General features: G+C 44.9%; 1 protein-coding gene across 3 annotated transcripts in view; it reads right to left on the bottom strand.

Annotated features, from left to right (window-relative positions):
* The window catches only part of SERTAD4 (SERTA domain containing 4), a 92,819-nt gene that overhangs the window by 20,970 nt on the left and 47,387 nt on the right, over positions 1–24,462 (bottom strand). For all 3 annotated transcript variants that reach the window (XM_077485717.1, XM_077485719.1, XM_077485718.1), the window contains exon 3: positions 11,556–11,668. In XM_077485717.1, the coding sequence (XP_077341843.1) occupies positions 11,556–11,668 (113 nt within the window). The remainder of the gene's footprint in view (positions 1–11,555; positions 11,669–24,462) is intronic.

Here is a 24,462-nt window from a genome sequence, read left to right as displayed (position 1 = left end):
ACAGGAGTCTGCTGTTCATCACTAAACAGCCGGGGGGAGAAGAGAGGCTCGCTGTGTAGTGGTCATGGACACGCACAAGCAACTGGAATGCCACTTAATGGAAAAAATAATAAAGCTTTATAATGGCCACTGCCTGCCTACTACACGTTCCTTTGTGTGCTGTCCTCCGTTCTATAGGTGTCCCCAACACTGAGAGCCTGCTTTACCATGAAGTGTAACACTCCCTTTGCTGTAGCTGCAGAAAATTATCCAGCAAATTGTCATATGCCTGAACCATGCCTGGACTCTAAGGCCGCGTACACACGCGGGGACTGTTCGCCCAACTTTGTCCGTCAAACAGTTTCGGCAAACAGTCCGCTCAAACTTAGCATGGACGGACATGGCCACACACGACGGACGAACAGTTTGCTGAAACCGTGCGCGATGACGTGAACGGCACGTACGACGGGACGAAAAATACGACGTCCTATACACTGCATTATAACTTTCGGCGTGAAAATCCTTTCTGAGCATGCGCGCAACTTTGTTTGACGAACAAGCCTACACACGAGCGGACTGTTCGCTGAAACAAGGTTTCAGCGGACAGTTTTTCGGAAATTCCGAAAAACCTTGTCCGTCAAACTGTCCGCTGAAACTGTCCGCTGAAAGCCCACACACGAGCGGACTGTCCGCCCAAACACTGTTCAGCGGACAAAGTTGGGCGAACAGTCCGCCCGTGTGTACGCGGCCTTAGGTGGCCTAATCTTCATCAGCTGAAAATTGACTTTGCAAAGGGGACCCACCCAGACTCCTTGATACTGATAGGCAGCCAATTGCTAGTCCCACACAATTTCACATGACAAAAGGGGTTACGTCACTGCTCCCAATAGACTATGAAACCAGTCAGCACTGGGGATTTGCTGCTCCATACAGTCATAGAGGCACTGGGTATTGCCCCTGGCTGTGACAGAGAAAGCAGCAGTAGGGGGGCAATGGCAAAGGGAATATTCAGGGGGCCCCTTTGCAAAAAAAGAATGTTTCAATTAGCCGTAAATGGAAAAGCTGACAGTTTAAATGAACCTGTTTCTTTCCCCTGCATGGGCAACTCAGGTTTACCAACTGCTCTGACAACATGGATTTTGATACAGTTAGGGGTAGCTTAAAGCTGAAGTGTAATTTATGCATATAATACTTTACCTTGTTTCCCTCGCCCCAATCAACAAGCAGTTAAAAATTTTGAATCAAATAATTTTGTTTTTGTAAAATATCTCTTTTGTGACCCCTTTGGTCATCGCTGGGTCTGTATGTTGGTCTTTGCTCTGAGTGTGACTGGAGGGGCTGGCAGGCTCTTGTAATCGGCACAGTACCCTGTCTTAGGGTATTCTCTTTCTGTACTGTATGAAAAGACACATCCCCAGCATTCGTTGAAACATGCATGCGCCTGCTGGCGACTGGATGCTGTAGATCCTAGCCGTGCAATCTGCTGATCAATTCCATTCATTTAATTTCTTTTTTCTCTCTAAACACCACTATTTGCTTGATTTGTAATCAAGCAACTGATCAGAAAACTGCATAGCTCACATATGTCAATGACAAGGCCCATGGGCCAAATCCGGCCTACCAGGCCTTGTCATGTGGCCCCCGCACCCAGTTTTGCAGTGGAAATGTGGTGGAACTCCATTCCGCCACCATTGGCTCTCACGTTCCACTCCCACTTCCCACTGTTTACAAGGGACAGCTTTGCTCTCAGCGGCTCACAGAACTAACCAATCTCTGCACACACTCAGATCTCCAGAATCTGAGAGAGAGAATGATCTTCCTGCAAGACAAGGCAGAGCTGCGTACACAGGGAGGTACTAGAGCTAGGCCAGGTAGGAGAGAGTAGAGCTGCAAGGAAGCTTTGGGGAAGGGTGGGGGAGTCAAGGTTGCTCACTGTGCACTCTATACGTAGCATACTCCTGAACCCTGCACTCTGTACATAGCGCACGCTTAAACCCTACACTCTGTAAACGGTGTACCCCTAAGCTCTGCACTCTTTATGTAACACACTCCTGAACTCTGCACTCTGTATGTAGCATACTCCTGAACTCTGCACTCTGTATGTAGCATACTCCTGAACTCTGCACTATGTATGTAGCATACTCCTGAACTCTGCACTATGTATGTAGCATACTCCTGAACTCAGCACTCTGTATGTAGCATACTCCTGAACTCTGCACTCTGTATGTAGCATACTCCTGAACTCTGCACTCTGTATGTAGCATACTCCTGAACTCTGCACTCTGTACGTAACATACTCCTGAACTCTGCACTGTGTATGCAGCATACTCCTGAACTCTGCACTCTGTATGCAGCATACTCCTGAACTCTGCACTCTGTATGTAGCATACTCCTGAACTCTGCACTCTGTATGTAGCATACTCCTGAACTCGGCACTCTGTATGTAGCATACTCCTGAACTCGGCACTCTGTACGTAGCATAATCCTGGAACTCTGCACGCTGTACGTAACACACCTCAGATACAACTGGCCCTTTGAGGGCAAAACCATACTGATGATGCGGCCCACAATGAAATTGTGTTTGACACTCCTGGCATAGCTAAAGTCTGCACCTACAAGGTAGCATGCACATTCAAAGGGAACCGAGGATGTGTTCTTTCATAGGGAGCAAAATGATTAATGGCATAGAAAGCTAATAGTTGTGAAAGGTGGAGAAAACAGATCAGGAGAAAAGATGACTGATAATGCTTGAAGTCATTCATACAGGAAATTGAGGCTGGCTCAAAATAGCTACTCTAGCTTGATATTGTGGAGATGTAAGCTTGAGTGCAATCAGTTTAACCACAGGAAACAACTTGCTACAAGTGTGGGGAAAAAAATGTAAGACTGGAGTTCAGCTTTAAATTAAACTGGTCTGTACCATTAAACAGGCCAGAGCACTACCTATAGGGGGGGCTTGCAAATACCTTGGACACCCCAAGTTCCCCAAATCTTGGGACATTCTAACATGCAACTGTAAACTCTTACCGGTATTTGCCAAATGCCTCCTATCTGCTGCACCCAATAGGCCTTTCAGTAATATGGGCAGCCTTACTAGCCAATAAGAAAGCGCAGGAGGGGTCACAGCACCCCTCGGCACTAGAAGAAAATGCTCAAACCAGTTGGCACATCAGGTCAGAAGAATCCTATTTACGTCAATAGTCTTCATAACCATTCTGAGGCTGTCTGATCTGCTTTGCCCTTCCTAAATATGCTAAAAAAAAAATTGGATAATTATGAAGAACGACTTCTCCCACAATGAAAGGTCCCCTTTAAAAGATCTTCTACTGCAACTCAGACAGTTTTGAAATTGAACTCACAGGATTTTAAAAAGCAATTAAAAATATGTTTTACTGATGTGATTTATTTTAACAAGGAAAATCCTTGTGTAGAAATCTATGCAGTAATTTATTTTCCTTTTCCATTCCATGTGCCCACACATGAGAGATGGGCGGATCACAGTAACTGGTGCTTCAATTTCGTGGCAGCAGCCATGATTGGTAGGGCTGCCAATATGCGCTAATTATTTCCAGGGATACTAAACTGCTAGCGGGGTCCAGATATGTGTGGTCCATCTATGGCAAGAAAGATGATACGCATGTATTAGCGCAGCCTTAAAGTGAAACAGTCTAGTTCAAACTATCAAATAAAGTGAAGCTGTCACAAGCCCAAAACAGCTGCTGCTACCATCAGTCTTTTTCCTTCATTTTAAAAAAGGAGTTTCTTATTAAAGGAAACCTGTCTTGGGAGTAACACGGAGACTGCCATTTATGAAAATGGCTGTTGCTTGACTGGTATGCTGACCATACTTTTTTAATACTCTGAATCATTGACCCAGGAATGCAGGTAAGGACGTCCCACTTGTCTATGGCTTGCCTGACGTGCATACTTGTTCTGTTTCCGTGACCCAGAAAGTAACGGTGCCCAAGGCCACAGAGGGGGGACCATTGGTCCTCCTGTAGGGGGCCTGGACAGCAGGAGGTTTGGTGGAGCAGAGAAGGAACAATGACAGAATAATGCCCTCTGTGTCTCTCACCCAGCAACTGAAAGCTGGTTTCTCCTCCTCTCCCTCCGACCGGCTTTTAGCTGCTGGGTGAGAGACAGAGAGGGCCCAGGCCGGGCCTTCCTTGGATGATGAGCCTGGCCAGCCCCCGCTGAGCTCCTTCTCCCCTTATCCCGCTCACAGCTGGGATAAGGGGATGGTAGGCTGGAGCAGATAGAGAAGAAGAGGCAGAGAGAGGAAAGAGCTGGGAGGAGGTGCGCTGTGTTGTGCTCGCCCCTTCTGTAAGAAAAGCATTTCTGTATATAGCACATGAGACCCACACCAAACACTATGCTGAGAGAAGAGCAGCCCTTGGAGGAGGTGTGTGTGTACAATGCACGTGTCTTATGTGCTGTATACTGTAGATGAACGCTCTTCTGACAAGAGGGAAGAGCAAAACGCAGTGCACATCCTTCTGGCTTTGCAGTCGCTTCTCCCTGTAAGTTGGGTGAGGGGGGTGGGTGGTTATTTGTGTTGGGAAAAGTAATGGGGATTTGGGGAGGGGGCATATGTGCTAGGAGGAGGGTTTGGGGGGGGGGGGGGGTTGAACCAGGAGAGGGGATGTTTGTGCTAGAAGGGAGGGTGTGGGATTAGTGCTGGGGGAGAATTGGGTAGGAAGGAAGAATTTGTGTTGGGAAGGGTAATTTGGAGGGGGTTGTGCTAGAAGGAGGGATTTGTGGGAATTTGTCCTAGTAGGTGGACTGAAGCAGGAAGATTTGGCTGGGAGGGGAGAATGGGGGATTTTGTGCTGGGGGGGGGATTTGGGGCTAATAGGAGGGATTGGGGGGGGGGGGATTTGTGGTGGCAGGGGGGATTTGAGGGGAGAAGATTTGTACTAGGATAGAAAGTTAAAGAAGAAAGAGGATATGTGCTAGGCAGGTGATTTTTTTGGGGGTGAGGGAGAATTGTACTAGGAGGGGGAATTGGGGTGGGATTTGAGCTGGGAGTTGGTGGAATATGTACATTATTGTTTGGGGAGAATTTTGGCTTGAAGATGGAATTTATATTTTTTTATGTATGACGGAATGTTTGTGTCCACTAATAATGATTTTCATGTATTTTTTGATATTTTCCCACGGAGAGCCCCGGGGGTTGTGAGTGGGGTTCGGGGCCCCGTCTGGTAGGCTGCCCTGCCGTAGAGTTACAGAAAAACCAACCAAGCAGGCAATACACAACTTCAGGTCAGCACAATGACATACTGTATTTTTCTTTGGGGCAGCCCACTGATGTAGTTCTCTTTGGAGCAGTCCAGTGAGGCATCTCTGTTTGGGGCAATTACATATTTGTCTTTGGGGCGGCCCAATGATGTATTTCCTGTTTTGGCAGCTCAATGATATATTTCTCTTTGGGGCAGTGCAATGACGTATTTCTCTTTGAGGCAGCTCAATTGAATATTTCCCACTGGGGCAGCCTAATTATGTATTTCTCTTTGGGGCCACCCAATGGCGTATTTATCTTTGGGGCAGCCCAATGGTGTATTTCCTTTTCGAGCACCCAATTTCTCTTTGGGACAGCCTAATGATGTATCTCTGCTTTGGGGAAGCCCAAAGACATATTTCTCTGTGGGGCAGCCCAATGGCGTATTTATCTTTTTATCTTTGGAACAGCCCAATAACGTGGTTCCCTTTGGGCAGCCCAATTACTTTTTTCTCTTTGGGGCGGCCCAATGACATATTTCTCGTTAGGGCAGCTCAATGAGGTATTACGCTTTGGGGCAGCCCAAATGCATATTTTTCTTTGGGGCAGCCCAAATGCGTATTTCTCATTGGGGCAGCCCAATGATGTATTTCTCTTTGGGGTAGCTAAATGATCTATCTCTGCTTTTGGGGCAGCCCAATGATGTATTTTTTCTGTGGGATAACACAATGATGTATTTCTCTTTGGAGCAGTCCAATAAAATATTTCTCTATGGGGCACCCCAATTACATATTTCTCTTTGGAGCAGACCAATGGCGTGTACAGTAAATGCTGCTGCTCGAAGTTAAACCTCTGGCACCCAACCCTTACATTCCAACATGCTGTGTGGGTGCCTCAGAGGCCGAAAAATATTACTAAAGGATGTAGGATATGAGGGTCTGAAAGCCAAAGTAGAGGCCTGTATGCTGAGTGCAGCAATGTCAGGGAATTAGCCTAAAATCCTCATCTGAATACGCCCGTCATTTGCCACCTATGCCAGATCCAGCACAGTTTTATACGTTTTAATAAATATTTCCCATTGGATAATCAAGTTTTTGTAACTCACTTTGCCTTTACTGCCCAAAGCTTTGCATTTCAGTTTAATTAACCGTTTACGAGTACCTTCACCCGCACCTGGTATTTCAGTTCTCAGTGGGCACTACTGAGTTATATCACCTGCTCCTTCTATCTCTGTGGGATTCCAATACTGAGATTTCTCTGCCATAGCTGGTGCCTTTGTCTGCTTTCTCAAGGTTATAACAAAAGTGTCATGCTCGACTTGGCTCCCCAATTATTTGCTCACGCTACATTAGACAGAATCCATTGGGAGATCCTGAGACCATCACTTGGCTTTATAATGGCCCTGGCAGAGAGAGAAACGTAGAATTCTGATAGGATATCTAACCACGGGAGCCCCTGAGAGATACAAGACGGCAGCAAGTGATTCACATTGCAAAATGGCATCCACGCAAAACTGAATGAACAAATTTGGGTTGTAATAACTGTTAATAATTCAATTTAGAAATGAGATAATATATTTTATTAATAATTACCCTCGTCTATGAATGCGGCTGACAGGATTATCTATGCTATCATCTCTAGCAAAATCTCTTTTTTTTTGTGTGATCAGAATGGTGGGAGGGCTATAGAGCATCTGTGAAGCTTTCATTTCTTTCTGTGGCCCTGTTGGGGGATTTCCTCCAACATTCTTTTCTGTCTGACATTCCTTCAATAGACAGGAAGTAGAAAATCTTCCCTCACTTCCTGTTCTTTCTGACACCCATCAGACAGGAATTCTCGGTCTCCAGTGAATATACAGATAGCATTAAAAATGGACAGGGGTTCTAATCCTTTCCTACTCTATGCAAAATGAAATAAAATATTTTGGCTGGAGTTAGGCTTTCAAGTATTCTAAATCTAAAATATGCCCCATGCATCATGGCAGTGCTTAACCATTGACCAAGCATGCCATTCAGCTAAAAATTGTACAAAAAATAGCCTTAAAGGGGAATTAAACCCTTCTATCCTTTACAGCCATGGAGCTGCTTTTGTTTGATCTGCAACTGCCATGGTGCTGCACGTGTTATCAGTTATAATGGTTTGACAGTTTGGTCGAGGACACAAGCAAATGTGACAGTTAGCAATCCCTACATTCCAGGAATGTAACTGTTTTTTGAATCCCTTAAATCAATGGGTTTAGTTACGCTTTATGATTTACTGCTGTTCAGGGGCTCTGGGCTTCAGAAAAATGTCAGCCTCCAGCACTCCAGCAAGAAGAAACAGAAGCAATGCTGGAGGCAATTTGCAGCACGCGCTAATTTTGGTAGCTTATTTATGTGGAATGTATGTACCTTGCTAAAGAACATTGTTTTTAAGTTGTTATGAGTAAAGTTTGGCTTTAAAGGAAACCATGAGGATTTTATCATTATTATCTATATAAAAACAGCAATCACAAATACATGTTAACTACAACAGGTGAGACTTTTGCTGTTGCATGTGAGCAATCAAAACATGGAATTGAGGTGCAATTACTAAACAAATGTCACACATTTTTCTACTTTAAAGAAGAACTCCAGGGAAAAAAAACCTTTTAAAATCCCATGGCACACAAGGAGTTAAGTGCAACAAAGTGTATACCACCTAATGGGGTTCTCTCTTTTTTAAACAATTTATTGTTTGGCTGCTGATACCATGTCCATTGCTATTCTTACAGTATTCCAACACCCCAGCTACAGGTATCCAACGCAGCAGCCATAGCATCATATGCAGCTTTACTGTCTGCCCCTCCTCTCCCCCTACCCAATCACAGAACAATTTTCATGTTGTAAACCCATTCACAAAATCCAAAGCTTTCTGTGAAGGGAGAGGGGAGAGGAGGCTTGGGCAGGAGAGTTGTATCTCCTCTCTGAGCCCGGACTTTAGCAGAAGCACTATTGGCACTCATTGAACCAGGAGGTGACATACACCTTTGTATGCCAGCAGTTTTTAAATGTATTTTTTTTTCTTTTTCTTTAACCACTTCAGCCCTGGAAAATTTGGCTGCTCAATGATCAGGTCATTCTTTGCGATTCGGCACTGCATCACTTTAACCGACAATTGTGCGGTCCTGCAATACTGTACCCAAACAAAAATTGAAGTCCTTTTTTTCCACAAATAGAGCTTTCTTATGGTGGTATTTGATCACCTCTGCGTTTTTTATTTTTTGTGCTATAAACAAAAGAATAGAGCCAATTTTGAAAAAAACAAAATGAGGGTTATTTATTAACTACTTCCCGACCAGCTCCCGCCGATTTACGTCGGCAGAATGGCACGGGCAAGCAAATGGGCGTACCTGTACGGCCCTTTAAATTTGCCGCACTGCCATCGCGAGCGCTCCGTGCCGGTCGGGGCCCCCGCAAGTCTGGTGGCGGGTCCCGCGGACTCGATCGCCACGGGCATACCCGCGATTGTCTCACAGGGCGGCTGAACTAGGGGATGCCGTTGTAAACAGCATCTCCCAGTTTTGCCTAGCAAAAAGTGATGCAGATCTCTGCTCCATGTGATTGGAGCAGAGATCAGTGTTTACTAAAAGAAAGACCAGCCCCCAACAGTTACTAACATGCCCCTAGGAACACTTAACCACTACACTGCCACCCACTGGTTAACCCCTTCACTGCCAGTGTAATTTACACAGGAATCCCTGCATTTGTATAGCAGTGATTGCTGTATAAATGACAATGGTCCCAAAAATGTGTCAAAAATGTCCGATGTGTCCACCATAATGTCGCAGTCACAATAAAAATCACTGATCGCCGCCGTTACTAGTAAAAAAAAAACAATTATTAATAAAAATGCCATAAAACTATTCCCTATTTTGTAAACGCTATAACTTTTGCGCAAACCAATCAATAATCTCTTATTGTGATTTTTTTTACCAAAAATATGTAGAAGAATACGTATCGGCCTAAACTGAGGGAAAAAAATGTTTTTATATATTTTTGGGGGATATTTATTATAACAAAAAGTAAAAAATAATGTGTTTTTTTCAAAATTGTCACTCTATTTTTGTTTATAGCACAAAAAATAAAAACCGCAGGGGTGATCAAATACCACCAAAAGAAAGCTCTATTTGTGAGAAAAAAAGGACATCAATTTTGTTTGGGAGCCACGTCGCACGACCGCGCAATTGTCAGTTAAAGTGACGCAGTGCCGAATCGCAAAAAGTGGTCTGGTCTTAAGCCAGCAAAATGGTCCGGGGCTGAAGTGGTTAAAGGCAAATCCACTTTGCACTACAAATGCACTTGGAAGTGCAGTTGCTTTAGATCTAAGGGGTAGATCTGAAATGAGGAGAAGCTCTGCTGATTTTATCATCCAATCATGTACAAGCAAAAATACAATTTTTTATTTTCCTCAGATCTACAGCGACTGCATTTCCAAGTGGAGCTGCCTTTAGTAAATCAACCCCAACATCTTTACTTTTTGCTATAATAAATATCCCACATTTTTTATAAAAAAAAACTTTTTTTCCCTCAGTTTAAGCTGATATGTATTTTTCTACATATTTTTGTTAAAAAAAAACAAAAGCACAATAAGCATATATTGATTGGTTGGCGCAAAAGTTATAGCATCTACAAAATAGGGCATAGATTTATGGCATTTTTATTATTATTTTTTTTACTAGTAATGGCGGCAATCTGAAATTTCTATAGGGTCTGTGACATTATGGCGGACACATCGGACACTTTTGACACATTTTTGAAACCAATGACAATTATACAACGATCAGTGCTATAAAAATGCACTGTTTACTGTACGAATGTCACTGGCAGGGAAGGGGTTACCTGTGTTACCTATATGTGTTTCTAACTGTGGGGGGGGGGGGGGGGGGGACTGTTTAGCAGGAGAGAGAGAGATCGGTGTTCATACATAGTATGAAGCGATGGGGTCCCTGTCCCCAAGCGAGAAGGGGTCCCTGGGATCCCTGTTCCAAGGGGAGGAGCTCCTGTCCCAAGGGGTGATGGGGTCCCTGTCCCAAGGGGTGATGGGGTTTCTGTTCCCAGGGTGATGAGGTCCCTGTCCCTAGGGGTGATGGGGTCCCTGTCCCCAAGCGGAAAGGGGCCCCTGTCCACAAAGCGGAAAGGGGTCCCTGTCCCCAAGTGAAAAGGGGTCCCTGCCCCAAGTGAAAAGGGGTCCCTATTCCAAAGTGAGAAGGGGCCCCTAATAGGGCCCTCCCTATTGCAGTGTCCTCTGTACCCCTATAGCAGTGTCCTCTGTCCCCTGCACCCCCCACCTGTAATGTCCTCCGTCCCCTGCACCCCCCACCTGTAATGTCCTCCGTCCCCTGCACCCCCCCACCTGTAGTGTCCTCTGTCCCCTGCACCCCCCCACCTGTAGTGTCCTCTGTCCCCTGCACCCCCCACCTGTAGTGTCCTCTGCACCCCCCACCTGTAGTGTCCTCTGTCCCCTGCACCCCCCACTGTAGTGTCCTCTGTCCCTTGCACCCCCCACTGTAGTGTCCTCTGTCCCCTGCACCCCCCCCACTCTAGTGTCCCCCTCAAACACACAATGTGTAGGTAGAACTCTCCTATCTTACACAGGTGTGCAGCAAGCAGAGCAGCAGAGATCGCTATCACAGGACTGGATGGGGATGGGAACTGCTGAAGTTAACTTTTCACATTAACAGGCTGGTGATTGGCTGCTAGGATCGCCTGGCAACCAACCACCTGCTGTTTAATAAAAAAGTAAACTCCAACAGTTCCCGCCCCCATCCAGCCCTGTGATAATGGCCGCTCGTCGCTGTCCAATGAAAAGGACAGCGGAGAAAACGTCCGCGGGCCGGGTGCCCGTGAATTAATCACTGGGACTGACGGGCTGGACCTTCAGCGGTGGAGGCCAAGCGGGCTGTGGGTTGCCGACCCCTGCCCTAGTGGATACCCAATAAGAATATATAAGGAATGCATTACAGAGAGGGGGATCAGATCCCACAAAAGGGACCAGAAGGAGGAAAATATCTCCGCACCAAGGCCACAAACATCTGCAAAGGTCAAGTAGATTAAAAAAAACAAAAAAACAAAAACAAACATGCCAACCTCAGTCCTCAAGAAGCCCCAACAGGCCATGTTTTGGGAATTTCTCTTAGATACAATAGCTGTCCAAAACACCAAGCCATTGACAGATAAAGGAAAACCTGAAAACATGGCCTGTTGGGGGTACTTGAGGACTGAGAACCACTGCCTTATTCCACCTACAAATAAAAAACTGTTGGAAAAAAAAAACAGGAAAGAAAACAATCACAATCGTATGATGTAACAAATGAAGGTAAAGACAAAATGGAACATACTTTATGACTACAGCTGCTGAGCCTCAGATGATAATCCTCTTCTACATATTTCCTTTTAAAGTGTGTATTCCTGGATGCAGTTTTTGGATGTGAAACTCCCCTGTAATGTGACTCTGTGGTAATAAATCAGATATGACAGATGATGACACATAGTTCGCTCGAGGTTCTCCAAACAACATAACTTTGTTTCCTAAGACACACATACACAGAACACATCAAGCCACACACGATACTCCACATCCCCGCTCACTGCCAATATAACATGGTGCTGGAAGACGAGGCCCAGTGCAGCTCAAGGAAATATGGCAAACATTAAAAGAAAACTATAATGGTATGGGGCCAGTTGTATTTTACTACGTTAATAGATTTAACAGATACCTATGGATTTTCTAAAGAGAAGCAGTCTGCTGTCTCTGATTGAAACCTCAGACAGAATTGTAATTAGGAAGTCATTGGTCTGATTTGTGTACACAATTCTGTTTGAGCTGCTGAGCTTAGTAAACACCTGAAAGAAAGGATATACAGAATCACTTGTGAAATGAAGCCTAGAGCATCAACTGCTGGCTTTTAAATATGAAAAATGTATGGGAAAAATAATATATATATATATATATATATATATATATATATTGCGACACGTGCCTTTACATGCACATGGATTTTAGTGCCATCGCAGTCTTATGCCGGCCATACACGGTTCGAATTTCAAAAGAATTTTCTTTCGAAAATCGTATCTAAGAATTTTCATACGAATTTGGCACCATTAGTGGGCTCCAGCAACAGCCGATTTTCGTGCGGAAATAAAATTTGAGGAATTGGACATGTTGGAAATTTTTAGAAAAACGAACGATTTTCTAATCAATGATGGGAGAATCGTGCGAGAAAAGTAATAAGAAAAGAAAATGTATGGAGATAAAAGAAAATGTACGGAGATAAAAGAAAATTTACGGAGAGAAAAAAAGATTCCCGGCCAAGAAAATTCTTTTCTGTAGCAACATGAGGTGAAATTGAAGGCTTGGTCGGCCGAATTTCGAAAATCAATGGTGGCATCATCGGATCACAAAAAAAAAACGAATTTTCTGATTTTGAAAAGAAAATTTGTTCGAAATTCGACCGTGTATGGCCTGCATTAGTCTGCAGGGTTCAATATTGAGTTGGCCCACCCTTTGCAACTATAACAGCTTCAACTCTTCTGGGAAGGCCGTCCACAAGGTTTAGGAGTGTGTCTAGTGTTTAACCATTCTTCCAGAAGCGCATTTGTGAGGTCAGGCACTGATGTTGGACGAAATGGTTTGGCTTGCGGTCTGTGCTCAAATTCATCCCAAAGGTCTTCTATTGGGTTGAGGACAGGACTCTGTGCAGGCCAGTCAAGTTCTTCCACCCCAAACTCACTCATCAATGTCTTTATGGACCTTGCTTTGTGCACTGGTGCGCAGTCATGTTGGAACAGGCAGGGGTCATCTCCAAACTGTTCCCACAAAGTTGGAAACATGAAATTTTCCAAAATGTCTTGGTAGGCTGACACCTTAAGAGTTCCCTTCACTGGAACTAAGGAGCCAAGTCCAACCCCTGCAAAAACAATCCCACACCATAACACCCCCCCCCCCCCCAAATGATGTGGACCAGTGCACAAAACATGGCCCATAAAGACATGGATGAGCTAGTTTGGGGTGGAAGAACTTGACTGGCGTGCACAGAGTCCTGACCTCAATCCAATAAAACACCTTTGGGATAAATTAGAGTGGAGACTGCAAGTCAGGCCTTCTCATCCACATCAATGCCTGACCTCACAAATGCTCTTCTGTAAGAATAGTCAAACATTCCCATAGACATACTTCTAAACCTTGTGGACAGCCTTCCCAGAAGAGTTGAAGCTGTTATAGCTCAAAGGGTGGACCACATACATATACATATACATATATATATATATATATATATATATATATATATATATATATATATATATATATATATATACAGTGGTGTGAAAAAGTGTTTGCCCCCTTCCTCATTTCCTGTTCCTTTGCATGTTTGTCACACTTAAGTGTTTCGGAACATCAAACCAATTTAAACAATAGTCAAGGACAACACAAGTAAACACAAAATGCAATTTGTAAATGAAGGTGTTTATTATTAAAGGTAAAAAAAAATCCAAACCATCATGGCCCTGTGGGAAAAAGTGATTGCCCCCTAAACCTAATAACTGGTTGGGCCACCCTTAGCAGCAACAACTGCAACCAAGCGTTTGCAATAACGTGCAATGAGGCTTTTACAGCGTCCTGGAGGAATTTTGGCCCACTTATCTTTGCAGAATTGTCCTAATTCAGTTACATTAGAGGGTTTTCGAGCATGAACGGCCTTTTTAAGGTCATACCACAACATCTCAATAGGATTCAGGTCAGGACTTTGGCTAGGCCACTCCAAAGTCTTCATTTTGTTTTTCTTCAGCCATTCGGTGGTGGACTTGCTGATGTGTTTAGGATCATTGTCCTGCTGCAGAACCCAAGTTCGTTTCAGCTTGAGTACACGAACAGATGGTCGGACATTCTCCTTCAGGATCTCTTGGTAGACAGCAGAATTCATAGTTCCTTTTATCATGGCAAGTCTTCCAGGTCCTGAAGCAGCAAAACAGCCCCAGACCATCACACTACCACCACCATATTTTACTGTTGGTATAATGTACTTTTTATGAAATGCAGTGTTCCTTCTACGCCAGATATACTTGGACACACACCTTCCAAAGAGTTCCACTTTTGTCTCATCGGTCCACAGAATGTTGTCCCAAAAGTCTTGGGGATCATCAAGATGTGTTGTGGAGAAATTGAGACGAGCTTTGATGTTCTTTTTGCTCAGCAGTGGTTTTCTCCTTGGAACTCTGCCATGCAGGCCATTTTTGCCCAGTCTGTTCCTGATGGTGGAGGCATGAACGCTGACCTTAACTGAGGCAAGTGAGGCCTGCAGTTCCTTGGACGTTGTTGTGGGGTCTTTTGTGACCTCTTGGATGAGTCGTCGCTGCGCTCTTGGGGTAATTTTGGGCGGCCGGCCACTCCTGGGAAGGTTCACCACTGTTCCATGTCTTCGCCATTTGTGGATAATGGCTCTCACTGTGGTTCGCTGGATTCCCAAAGCTTTGGAAATGGCTTTATAACCCTTTCCAGACTGATAGATCTCAATTACTTTCTTTCTCAATTGTTCCTGAATTTCTTTGGGTCTCGGCATGATGTGTAGCTTTTAAGGATCTTCTGGTGGACCTTACTGTGTCAAGCAGCTCCTATTTAAGTGATGCCTTGATTGTGAACAGGTGTGGCAATAATCAGGCCTGGGTGTGGCTAGAGAAATTGAACTCAGGTGTGGACAACCACAGTTATAGTATGTTTTAACAAGGGGGGCAATCACTTTTTCACACAGGGCCATGATGGTTTGGATTTTTTTTCACCTTTAATAATAAACACCTTCATTTACAAATTGCATTTTGTGTTTACTTGTGTTGTCCTTGACTATTGTTTAAATTGGTTTGATGTTCCGAAACACTTAAGTGTGACAAACATGCAAAGGAACAGGAAATGAGGAAGGGGGCAAACACTTTTTCACACCACTGTATTTATATACACACACACACATACATTTAAAATATGTACAAAACCACCATAGATGTCTTTCATATGAGCATGTACTAAACTAAGCTACAAAGGGCAGAATTTCAATTGAAGGCACCATAAGGTATCTTGGCATACCTCAACTGGTTGGAGGACAGAGAAATGCCACGTAACAAGAATGTCCTCAAACAAGAAAGAACAGGGGCAAGCTACCCATTATTGCGCCAGGGGCTTGGTTGCCAAGATGATAGCAATATCTTGAAAATACAGCAGAATGGAACATTTCATCAAACTGACTGATATATACAGTATCTCACAAAAGTGAGTACACCCCTGACATTTTTGTAAACATTTTATTATATGTTTTTATGTGACAACACTGAAGAAATTACACTTTGCTACAATGTAAAGTAGTGAGTGTACAGCTTATATAAGGCTCGGTTCACACAGGGGCGAAACGACTTCAGGACGACTTTGTGAGGCAACTTGGAGACGACTTGAACACGACTTTTAGACACGACCTGGGGCGACTTACAAGTCCGACTTTTGCCGTGGCCAATGAGCTCTGAAGGGGGAACTCCACGCCAAATTTCTGAAAAAAATTTGGTGTGGGTTCCCCCTCCGAGAGCATACCAGGCCCTTAGGTCTGGTATGGATTCCAAGGGGAACCCCCTACACCGGAAAAAACGGCGTGGGGGTCCCCCCAGATCCACACCAGACCCTTATCCGAGCACGCTACCCGGCCGGCCAGGAAAGGGGGTGGGGACAAGCGGGCGCCCCCCCCCTCCTGAGCCGTACCAGGCCGCGTGCCCTCAACATGGGGGGGTGCCTTGGGGGAGGGGGGGCGAGCGGCCCCCCACCCCAAAGCACCTTGTCCCCATGTTGATGAGGACAAGGGCCTCTTCCTGACAACCCTGGCCGTTGGTTGTCGGGGTCTGCGGGCGGGGGGCTTATCGGAATCCGGGAGCCCCCTTTAATAAGGGGGCCCCTGGATACCGGCCCCCCACCCTATGTGAATGAGTATGGGGTACAATGTACCCCTACCCATTCACCTGTAAAATAAAGTACAAAAAAAAACACAACACACAAGATAAAATAGTTTATTGCACAGCTCCGGGGGTCTTCCGTCTTCGGGGGTCTTCTCGCCGGACTCCTCCGCTATCTTCTTGTAGCTCTTTTACTAGCGGAGGAGCCCGGCTTTCTTCCTCGCCGCCGCCCTCTTCTTCCGACTTCGGGGGTCTTGTCCCCCTCTTTGGTTCTTCTGCCGGGCCACCGCGCCTTCTTATAGCTCTTTTACAGGCGGTGGCCCAGTCTTCTATCGCCGCCGCCGCCGCCTTCCGTTCTTCTTCTTCTTCTCCTGGAGATGTTGACTCGACGCTCTCTCCGGCCGCAATGCCAGGGACACGCTGCGCGGCGACTTATATAAGGACAAGGGGCGGGGTCATTGGTTGATGTCACATGGCGACAGTCCCAGCATCCTCCGGGACTGTGACATCGTAAGGGGCGGGGTCACCATGTGACATCAGCCCCATGTGACATTAACCGATGACCCCGCCCCTTGTCCCTATATAAGTCGCCGCGCAGCGCGCCCCTGGTATTGCGGCCGGAGAGAGCGTCGAGTCAACATCTCCAGGAGAAGAAGAAGAAGAAGAACGGAAGGCGGCGGCGGCGATAGAAGACCGGGCCACCGGTGTAAAAGAGCTATAAGAAGGCGCGGTGGCCCGGCAGAAGAACCGAAGAGGGGGACAAGGCCCCCGAAGTCGGAAGAAGAGGGCGGCGGCGAGGAAGAAAGCCGAGCTCCTCCGCTAGTAAAAGAGCTACAAGAAGATAGCGGAGGAGTCCGGCGAGAAGACCCCCGAAGACGGAAGACCCCCGGAGCTGTGCAATAAACTATTTTATCTTGTGTGTTGTGTTTTTTTTTGTACTTTATTTTACAGGTGAATGGGTAGGGGTACGTTGTACCCCATACTCATTCACATAGGGTGGGGGGCCGGTATCCGGGGGCCCCCTTATTAAAGGGGGCTCCCGGATTCCGATAAGCCCCCCGCCCGCAGACCCCGACAACCAACGGCCAGGGTTGTCGGGAAGAGGCCCTTGTCCATCAACATGGGGCCGCACGCCCCCCCTCCCCCAAGGCACCCCCCCATGTTGAGGGCACGCGGCCTGGTACGGCTCAGGAGGGGGGGGCCGCCCGCTCGTCCCCACCCCCTTTCCTGGCCGGCCGGGTAGCGTGCTCGGATAAAGGTCTGGTGTGGATCTGGGGGGACCCCCACGCCGTTTTTTTCGGCGTAGGGGGTTCCCCTTGGAATCCATACCAGACCTAAGGGCCTGGTATGCTCTCGGAGGGGGAACCCACGCCAAATTTTTTTCAGAAATTTGGCGTGGAGTTTCCCCTTCAGAGCTAATAATTCTGTTAAAGTCGCCTCCGTATAGACAGAGATCCGACTTGGAGGCGACCTCCATTGAAATCAATGGGTACAAGTCGCCTACAAGTCGGATTCAAGTAGTACAGGAACTTCTTTTGAAGTCGGAGCGACTGTCAGTAGCGTGCATTAAGACGGCTCTCATTCACTTACATTGATTTTTAAATGTTGTCCGACCTGAGGCGACTAGGGGCGACCTGAAGTCGGATCGCAGTCGCCCCTGTGTGAACCGAGCCTAACAGTGTAAATTTGCAGTCCCCTCAAAATAACTCAACACAAAGCCAAACCGCTGACAACAAAAGTGAGTACAAGTGAAAATGTCCAAATTGGGCCCAAAGTGTAAATATTTTGTGTGGCCACCATTATTTTCCAGCACTGCCTTAACCCTCTTGGACATGGAGTTCACCAGAGCTTCACGGGTTGCCACTGGAGTCCTCTTCCACTCCTCCATGATAACATCACAGAGCTGGTGGATATTAGAGACCTTGCGCTCCTTCACCTTCCGTTTGAGGATGCCCCACAGATGCTCAATAGGGTTTAGGTCTGGAGACATGCTTGGCGAGTCCATCACCTTTACCCTCAGCTTCTTTAGCAAGGCAGTGGTCTTCTTGAAGTTGTGGTTGGGGTCATTATAATTTTGGAATACTGCCCTGTGGCCCAGTCTCTGAAGGGAGGGGATCATGCTCTGCTTCAGTATGTCAGTACATGTTGGCATTCATGGTTCCCTCAATGAACTGTAGCTCCCCAGTGCCGGCAGCACTAATGCGGCCCCAGACCATGACACTCCCACCACCATTCTTGACTGTAGGCAAGACACACTTGTCTTTGTACTCCTCACCTGGTTGCCACCACACACGCTTGACACCATCTGAACCAAATAAGTTTATCTTGGTCTCATCAGACCACAGGACATGGTTCCAGTAATCCATGTCCTTAGTTTGCTTGTCTTCATCAAACTGTTTGCAGGCTTTCTTGTGCATCATCTTTAGAAGAGGCTTCCCTCCGGGATAACAGCCAAGCAGACCAATTTGATGCAGTCTGTGGCGTATGGTCTGAGCACTGACAGACTGACCCCCCCCCCCCCACCCCTTTATCCTCTGCAGCGATGCTGGCAGCACTTATACTTCTATTTCCCAAAGACAACCTCTGGTTATGACGCTGAGTACATACACTCAACTACTTTGGTTGACAATAGTGAGGCCTGTTCTGAGTGGAACCTGCCCTGTTAAACTGCTGTATGGTCTTGGCCACCGTGCTGCAGTTCAGTTTCAGGGTCGTGGCAAACTTCTTATAGCCTAGCCCTAGGCCATCTTTATGTAGAGCAAGATTTTTTTTGCACATCCTCAGAGAGTTCTTTGCCATTAGGTTCCATGTTGAACTTCCAGTGACCAGTATGAGAGAGTGAGAGCGATAACACCAAATTTAACACACCTGCTCACAATTCACACCTGAGACCTTGTAACACTAATGAGTCACATGACACTGGGGAGAGAAAATGGCTAATAGGGCCAAATTTGGAAATTTTCAGTTAGGGGTGTACTCACTTTTATTGTTAGCGGTTTAGACATTAACCACTTCCTGACCAGCGCACGACGATGTACGTCAACAGAATGGCACGGGCAGGCATATTGGCGTACATGTACATCCAATCTTCAATGCCACCCTGCCATCGGGAGCGCGCCGCCCGCGGCGCGCTCCCGCGCTGGTCGGGACCCCTGTGAGTCCGGTCACGGGACCCGCGGGCATACCCGCGATCGTCTCACGGGACGGCTGAATGGAGGAAATGCCGTGTAAACAGCATTTCTCCATTCTGCCTAGCAACTAGTGACGCTGATCTCTGCTCCATGTGATTGGAGCAGAGATCAGTGTTCACTAAATGAAAGCCCAACCCCCTCAGTTAGTAACACACCCCTAGGAACGCTTAACCCCTACACTGCCACCCACTGGTTAACCCCTTCACTGCCAGTGTCATTTACACAGGAATCACTGCATTTATATAGCAGTGATTACTGTATAAACGACAATGGTCCCAAAAATGTGTCAAAAATGTCCGATGGGTCCCCCACAATGTCGCAGTCACAATAAAAATCGCTGATCGCCGCCATTACTAGTAAAAAAAAATAATATAAAATTATTAATAAAAATGCTATAAAACTATCCCTATTTTGTAAACGCTATAACTTTTGCGCAAACCAATCAATAATTGCTTATTGCGATTTTTTTTACCAAAAATATGTAGAAGAATACGTATCGGCCTAAACTGAGGGAAAAAAATGTTTTTTTTATATATTTTTGGGGGATATTTATTATAACAAAAAGTAAAAAATAATGCGTTTTTTTCAAAATTGTTGCTCTATTTTTGTTTATAGCGCAAAAAATAAAAACCGCAGGGGTGATCAAATACCACCAAAAGAAAGCTCTATTTGTGGGAAAAAAAGGACGTCAATTTTGTTTGGAGCCACGTCGCACGACCGCGCAATTGTCAGTTAAAGCGACGCAGTGCCGAATCGCAAAAAGTGGTCTGGTCTTTGATCAGCAAAATGGTCCGGTCTGAAAGTGGTTAATTGCTGTGTGTTGAGTTATTTTGAGGGGACAGCAAATTGACACTGTTATACAAGCTGTACACTCACTACTTTACATTGTAGCAAAGTGTCATTTCTTCAGTGTTGTCACATGAAAAGGTAGAATAAAATATTTACATAAATGTGAGGGGTGTACTCACTTTTGTGAGATACTGTATATAAGTAGAGAATAGAATGGAGGAGATGAACCTTTCATTCATCCACCCGTTGTCCATTCATACAGCACTTTTCATTGGTGGAAGCTGCAGAATGGCTTCTATGAATGGAGGAGGGGGATTGCTTTTTTAAATAAAAATTTTACTTAAACTTAAGCTTTAAAGTGGGAACATCTAACTGCATAAAAAAGCGATTTGGGAGGCATACAAGTTGTGTATACTTCCCAGAGGATTACTTTGGCATTTAGAAAAACGAAACACAGGTGTGGCAGTGTGAATGAGGACTAAGACTACCCTGTCCTCAAGGTGACATAGCTGCTACCCAATTTCACTGCTTTCAAAAGAACACGGTTGTCACCCTATTACAGGAAATGGAAACATAACTGGCAGGATCAACAAGTGATAAACCTAAAAACTGCCGTGTTAGTGACAGACTGCATCATTTAAGTCATGTTTGATTTGGTCAATAGTTAAGGTAAAAAAAGTTATTTTTAACATCTCTATAGTGGTCTCTTTATATCAGCCTTTCGCAACATTTTCTACACAGAAGAACCCTTGAAATAACTTTCCGGTCTCAGGGAACCCCTGCTAAAAGTTACTCGAAACAGTTCGGAGCCATTCGCAAATACTCGGAACCACTCGAAAATACTCCATTCCCGAGTGTTTCTGAGTTCAGCTGAGCTGTCCCAGAGTATTTCTGAGGTTCTCCGGCGCCCCCTACCCACCTCTGGCCACATGCAGAATTGCATGCAATAGAAGTCAATGTCATAGACATATACCGTAATGTGCAGTGTGTGGGAATTAAAGTAAGCACCGCCACCTGACTTGACAAAGATCGAAAATCTATTGAGCGGGGTGGAATATTGGTTGAACACTGACTGCATTCCTCCAGATCTTCCATCGGCATCCCAATCCTTTTTGAAATTTGTTATCTACAGCATGTGAACCTTTTCCTATTGTGATATGGGGATGACACACACACTTATTATGCTGCAATAATACATGAAGCTGGAATTACATTACAGTGATCAGACATTTAATAATGACAGTGGTGTCACTTTACCTACAACTTATTATTGTTGTCTGTGCTGCACACTGGCTGCCATGTGTGTCTGGAAGGCGGTGGAGTCATCATTGTGTTTATCAGGCACCCACCTTAAATGTACTTATTATCAGATGTGTAACTATGGAAATGGGATTTGAAGGCTCATGAGCTTTGTCTGCCTGACACTGTTCCTGCCAACATGCCTTAAAATGCACAGGAAAAAAAGTACCGATCGATCGAGCTATCTGTCTATCGATCAATGGATTGATCGATTTATCTATCTATCTCTCATGTACAATCACAATGTTATTGGATAATTTTCTTAGATTTACCAAATGTAGTGCAACAGCCCATGTGCCCTTGCCCTTCATACTTTTTCACTTCCTCACTCACACGCAATCCCTCACCATTTTCCTCCTTTTCCAACACTTTTATCACAGTCACATCCCTTCACTAGTCCCTCTAAGTGGATAGTTTACCCATTTCAACTGTCTCACCCCATCCATTTAGATACCAGTCCCCCCTAGTCACGGGGGGAACCTTTGGTGATGTCCTGTGACTGCCAGGGTTATAGGTAAGCAGCTCTGATCTCCCCCCCCCCCCCCATATATATTTTGTTATTGACATTATTGTATTAAATGCTGTTACTATTCTGGTGAATTGTATTGTTGTTGATCATTTGCCAATCAAATTACAGATATCCTCCTGACGAATCGACATTAGACCACAAAACTAGTTCAGATGTTATCTGTGGTCAACTATCCCACTGTGATCATTATCTTGGTGATACACATGGATTGTTACCATGCTTTTAATCTGTACCTGATTATTCGTTATGTTTTATTAACTTTGTATTAATAAACCTTTAAATACAATTTTTACATATCTGCCTACATACTTGGATTTACTCTAGTTTATATTGTACCGAGATAGTTCAATTGCCCCCGTTCTCTAAGGAGGCTTGGTTGGGGACCAAGCTCCCGACCTCTTCATTTCTATCTTTTTTGCCTGTCAAATGCTGTCTGAAGATCGCTCTTCAGAGACCAAAGCACATGTGAACAAACTCAAATTTTTTTTTTTACATTTTCTTTTACAGTTTTTAGAATTTTATTTATTATTTAACATTTTTAACAGCACTGTTGGGGGGACTTTGGTGAGATATCAGTGGTCTAAACAGACCCCAGATGCCTCACTTTTGGGAAAAAATAAAAGGATTTCATTTACTAAAACTGGAGTGCAAAATCTGGTGTAGCTGTGTATGATAGGCAATAGTGGTGCACCAAAATTTCTGCCGCCGATAATTATCGGTCAAAATCTGTGTTTTCGGCATTGGCCAAAAGAAGAAAAGATGCCGATAATGGAGCTGAAAAGGGGGTAGTGTCCACCCCGGGTGCCGCCTATTGCGGGGGCGTCATCCTGGCGTGCCCCAGTTCTCCCCACCCTACCTCCTCCTCACACAGAGTGGTGATCTCTAGGGCTGAAACAACTAATCGATTAATCGACAACTAATCGATTATGAAATTAATCGATTATTATTTTCAAAATCGATTAATCGGCCACTAACATAATGGGGTTAAAAAAAACTAAAATTAGCCCTTTACGGTACAACTACTGTAAATATTACTTTCACTGTCTCATATTAAAAAATGAACCCCTTACAGTAGTAATTACTTGCTCTTTTTGTACTAATTTTTTTTTTTTAACCCCATTATGTTACTAAACCTCTCAGGCCTGGGTCACACCTCTGTGTTTTTGGTGCTTTCTTCAGAAACACACTACAGTTCATTTACATTGTTTCCTATGGGACACGTTCATATCCATGATTTTTTTCAGCTGCTTGGAAAAGACAAGTACTTTTTGTTTTTTTTGGTTCAATATACTTCATGTAATAATACGTTTTTGCGGCAATTTGTGTTTTTGAATCTGCCCAACAACAAATTGGCCAAAAAAAAATGTAAAAATACAAATCGCAGCAAAATTACATTTTTTTTTTTCCTTTTTTTAAGGTTTTTAACCGATTAATCGAAAACAATAATCGACCAACTAATCGATTATGAAAATAATCGTTAGTTGCAGCCCTAGTGATCTCCCTGCATCACTGAGCTGAATTGTCCGGGCGGCTGCAGTAAGAGCTCACTCCTGTGATGGAGGAGGTGAGCAGTAATGACTAGGCCTCACTTAATGTCCTAGCAATATCCTTGGAGTATTCCAGTCAGGCTTCAGGAGATAGGTAGGGGGTCTACACCTACACAGACATCTCAAGTCTCCCATGAGGTGTGGAAGACTCGCGCATTTTTGCAGCAGCTCCAGCACACCCGCAAGCGACTCCCGATCTCTCGGGAATGATTGGTGCAGGGAACAGCTGTGAAGACTGACTCTGTCCCCGCAAACGTCTCTGCAAACAGCTTCCGCTGCTAGCATCCCCATCAACACTAATTACAATCCTTGTAATTAGGGCTTCGGCTGGTGGCCATTTTGTGGTGGACCAAATTGCATTGATTTTAATGAGAGAATTTTGTAACGCTAGAGAACAAACCTTTTTTTGTCGAGGCTCAGTTTTCCTGAGAAAAACACCTCCTTACAGCTTAGGACTATATATATATATATATATATATATATATATATATATATATATATATATACACAACTCACACAGTTTGTTTATTTGTTATGTTTTTTACTTTATTTCAGAGCAGAAAAATATTTTGCCATAGGGGGGCGGCTGAGGGGTTGCGGGCGCGAATCGCCACCTCCCTGAGATTAGTTTTTGCAGGTCAGGATGTCTGCCTACAGTAAGGGTATAATTCAACTTTAGTCAGAGCTGCACAGTTTGTTTTTATCTACAGGCAGTTTTTTCCAGTAAAGGTGAACTAACCCTTTACCACTGCACTGAGGTATTTCCTCTGGAGACAGAGCCATCCTGGCAGAATCCAGGCATGGTATCCAGGCACAGCTTCCCTGACTAAGTGCCTTTATTAAAGATCAGTCATGCGGTCCTGTGAGGTGAATTCCCTGCAGCATTCTGGAAAGCTGATCCGTCTCCTCAGACATCCACAGAACCCGACATGCAGAAGGTAATGATTAATGCAGATTAATGCACACAAAG

Source organism: Lithobates pipiens, unplaced genomic scaffold, assembly GCF_037356315.1.
Source record: "Lithobates pipiens isolate NorthernLeopardFrog02 unplaced genomic scaffold, aLitPip1_a1.2 Scaffold_18, whole genome shotgun sequence".
NCBI lineage: Eukaryota > Metazoa > Chordata > Amphibia > Anura > Ranidae > Lithobates > Lithobates pipiens.
The sequence above is the reverse complement of the archived record's forward strand: the minus strand, read 5'-3'. Positions and strand labels throughout refer to the sequence as shown.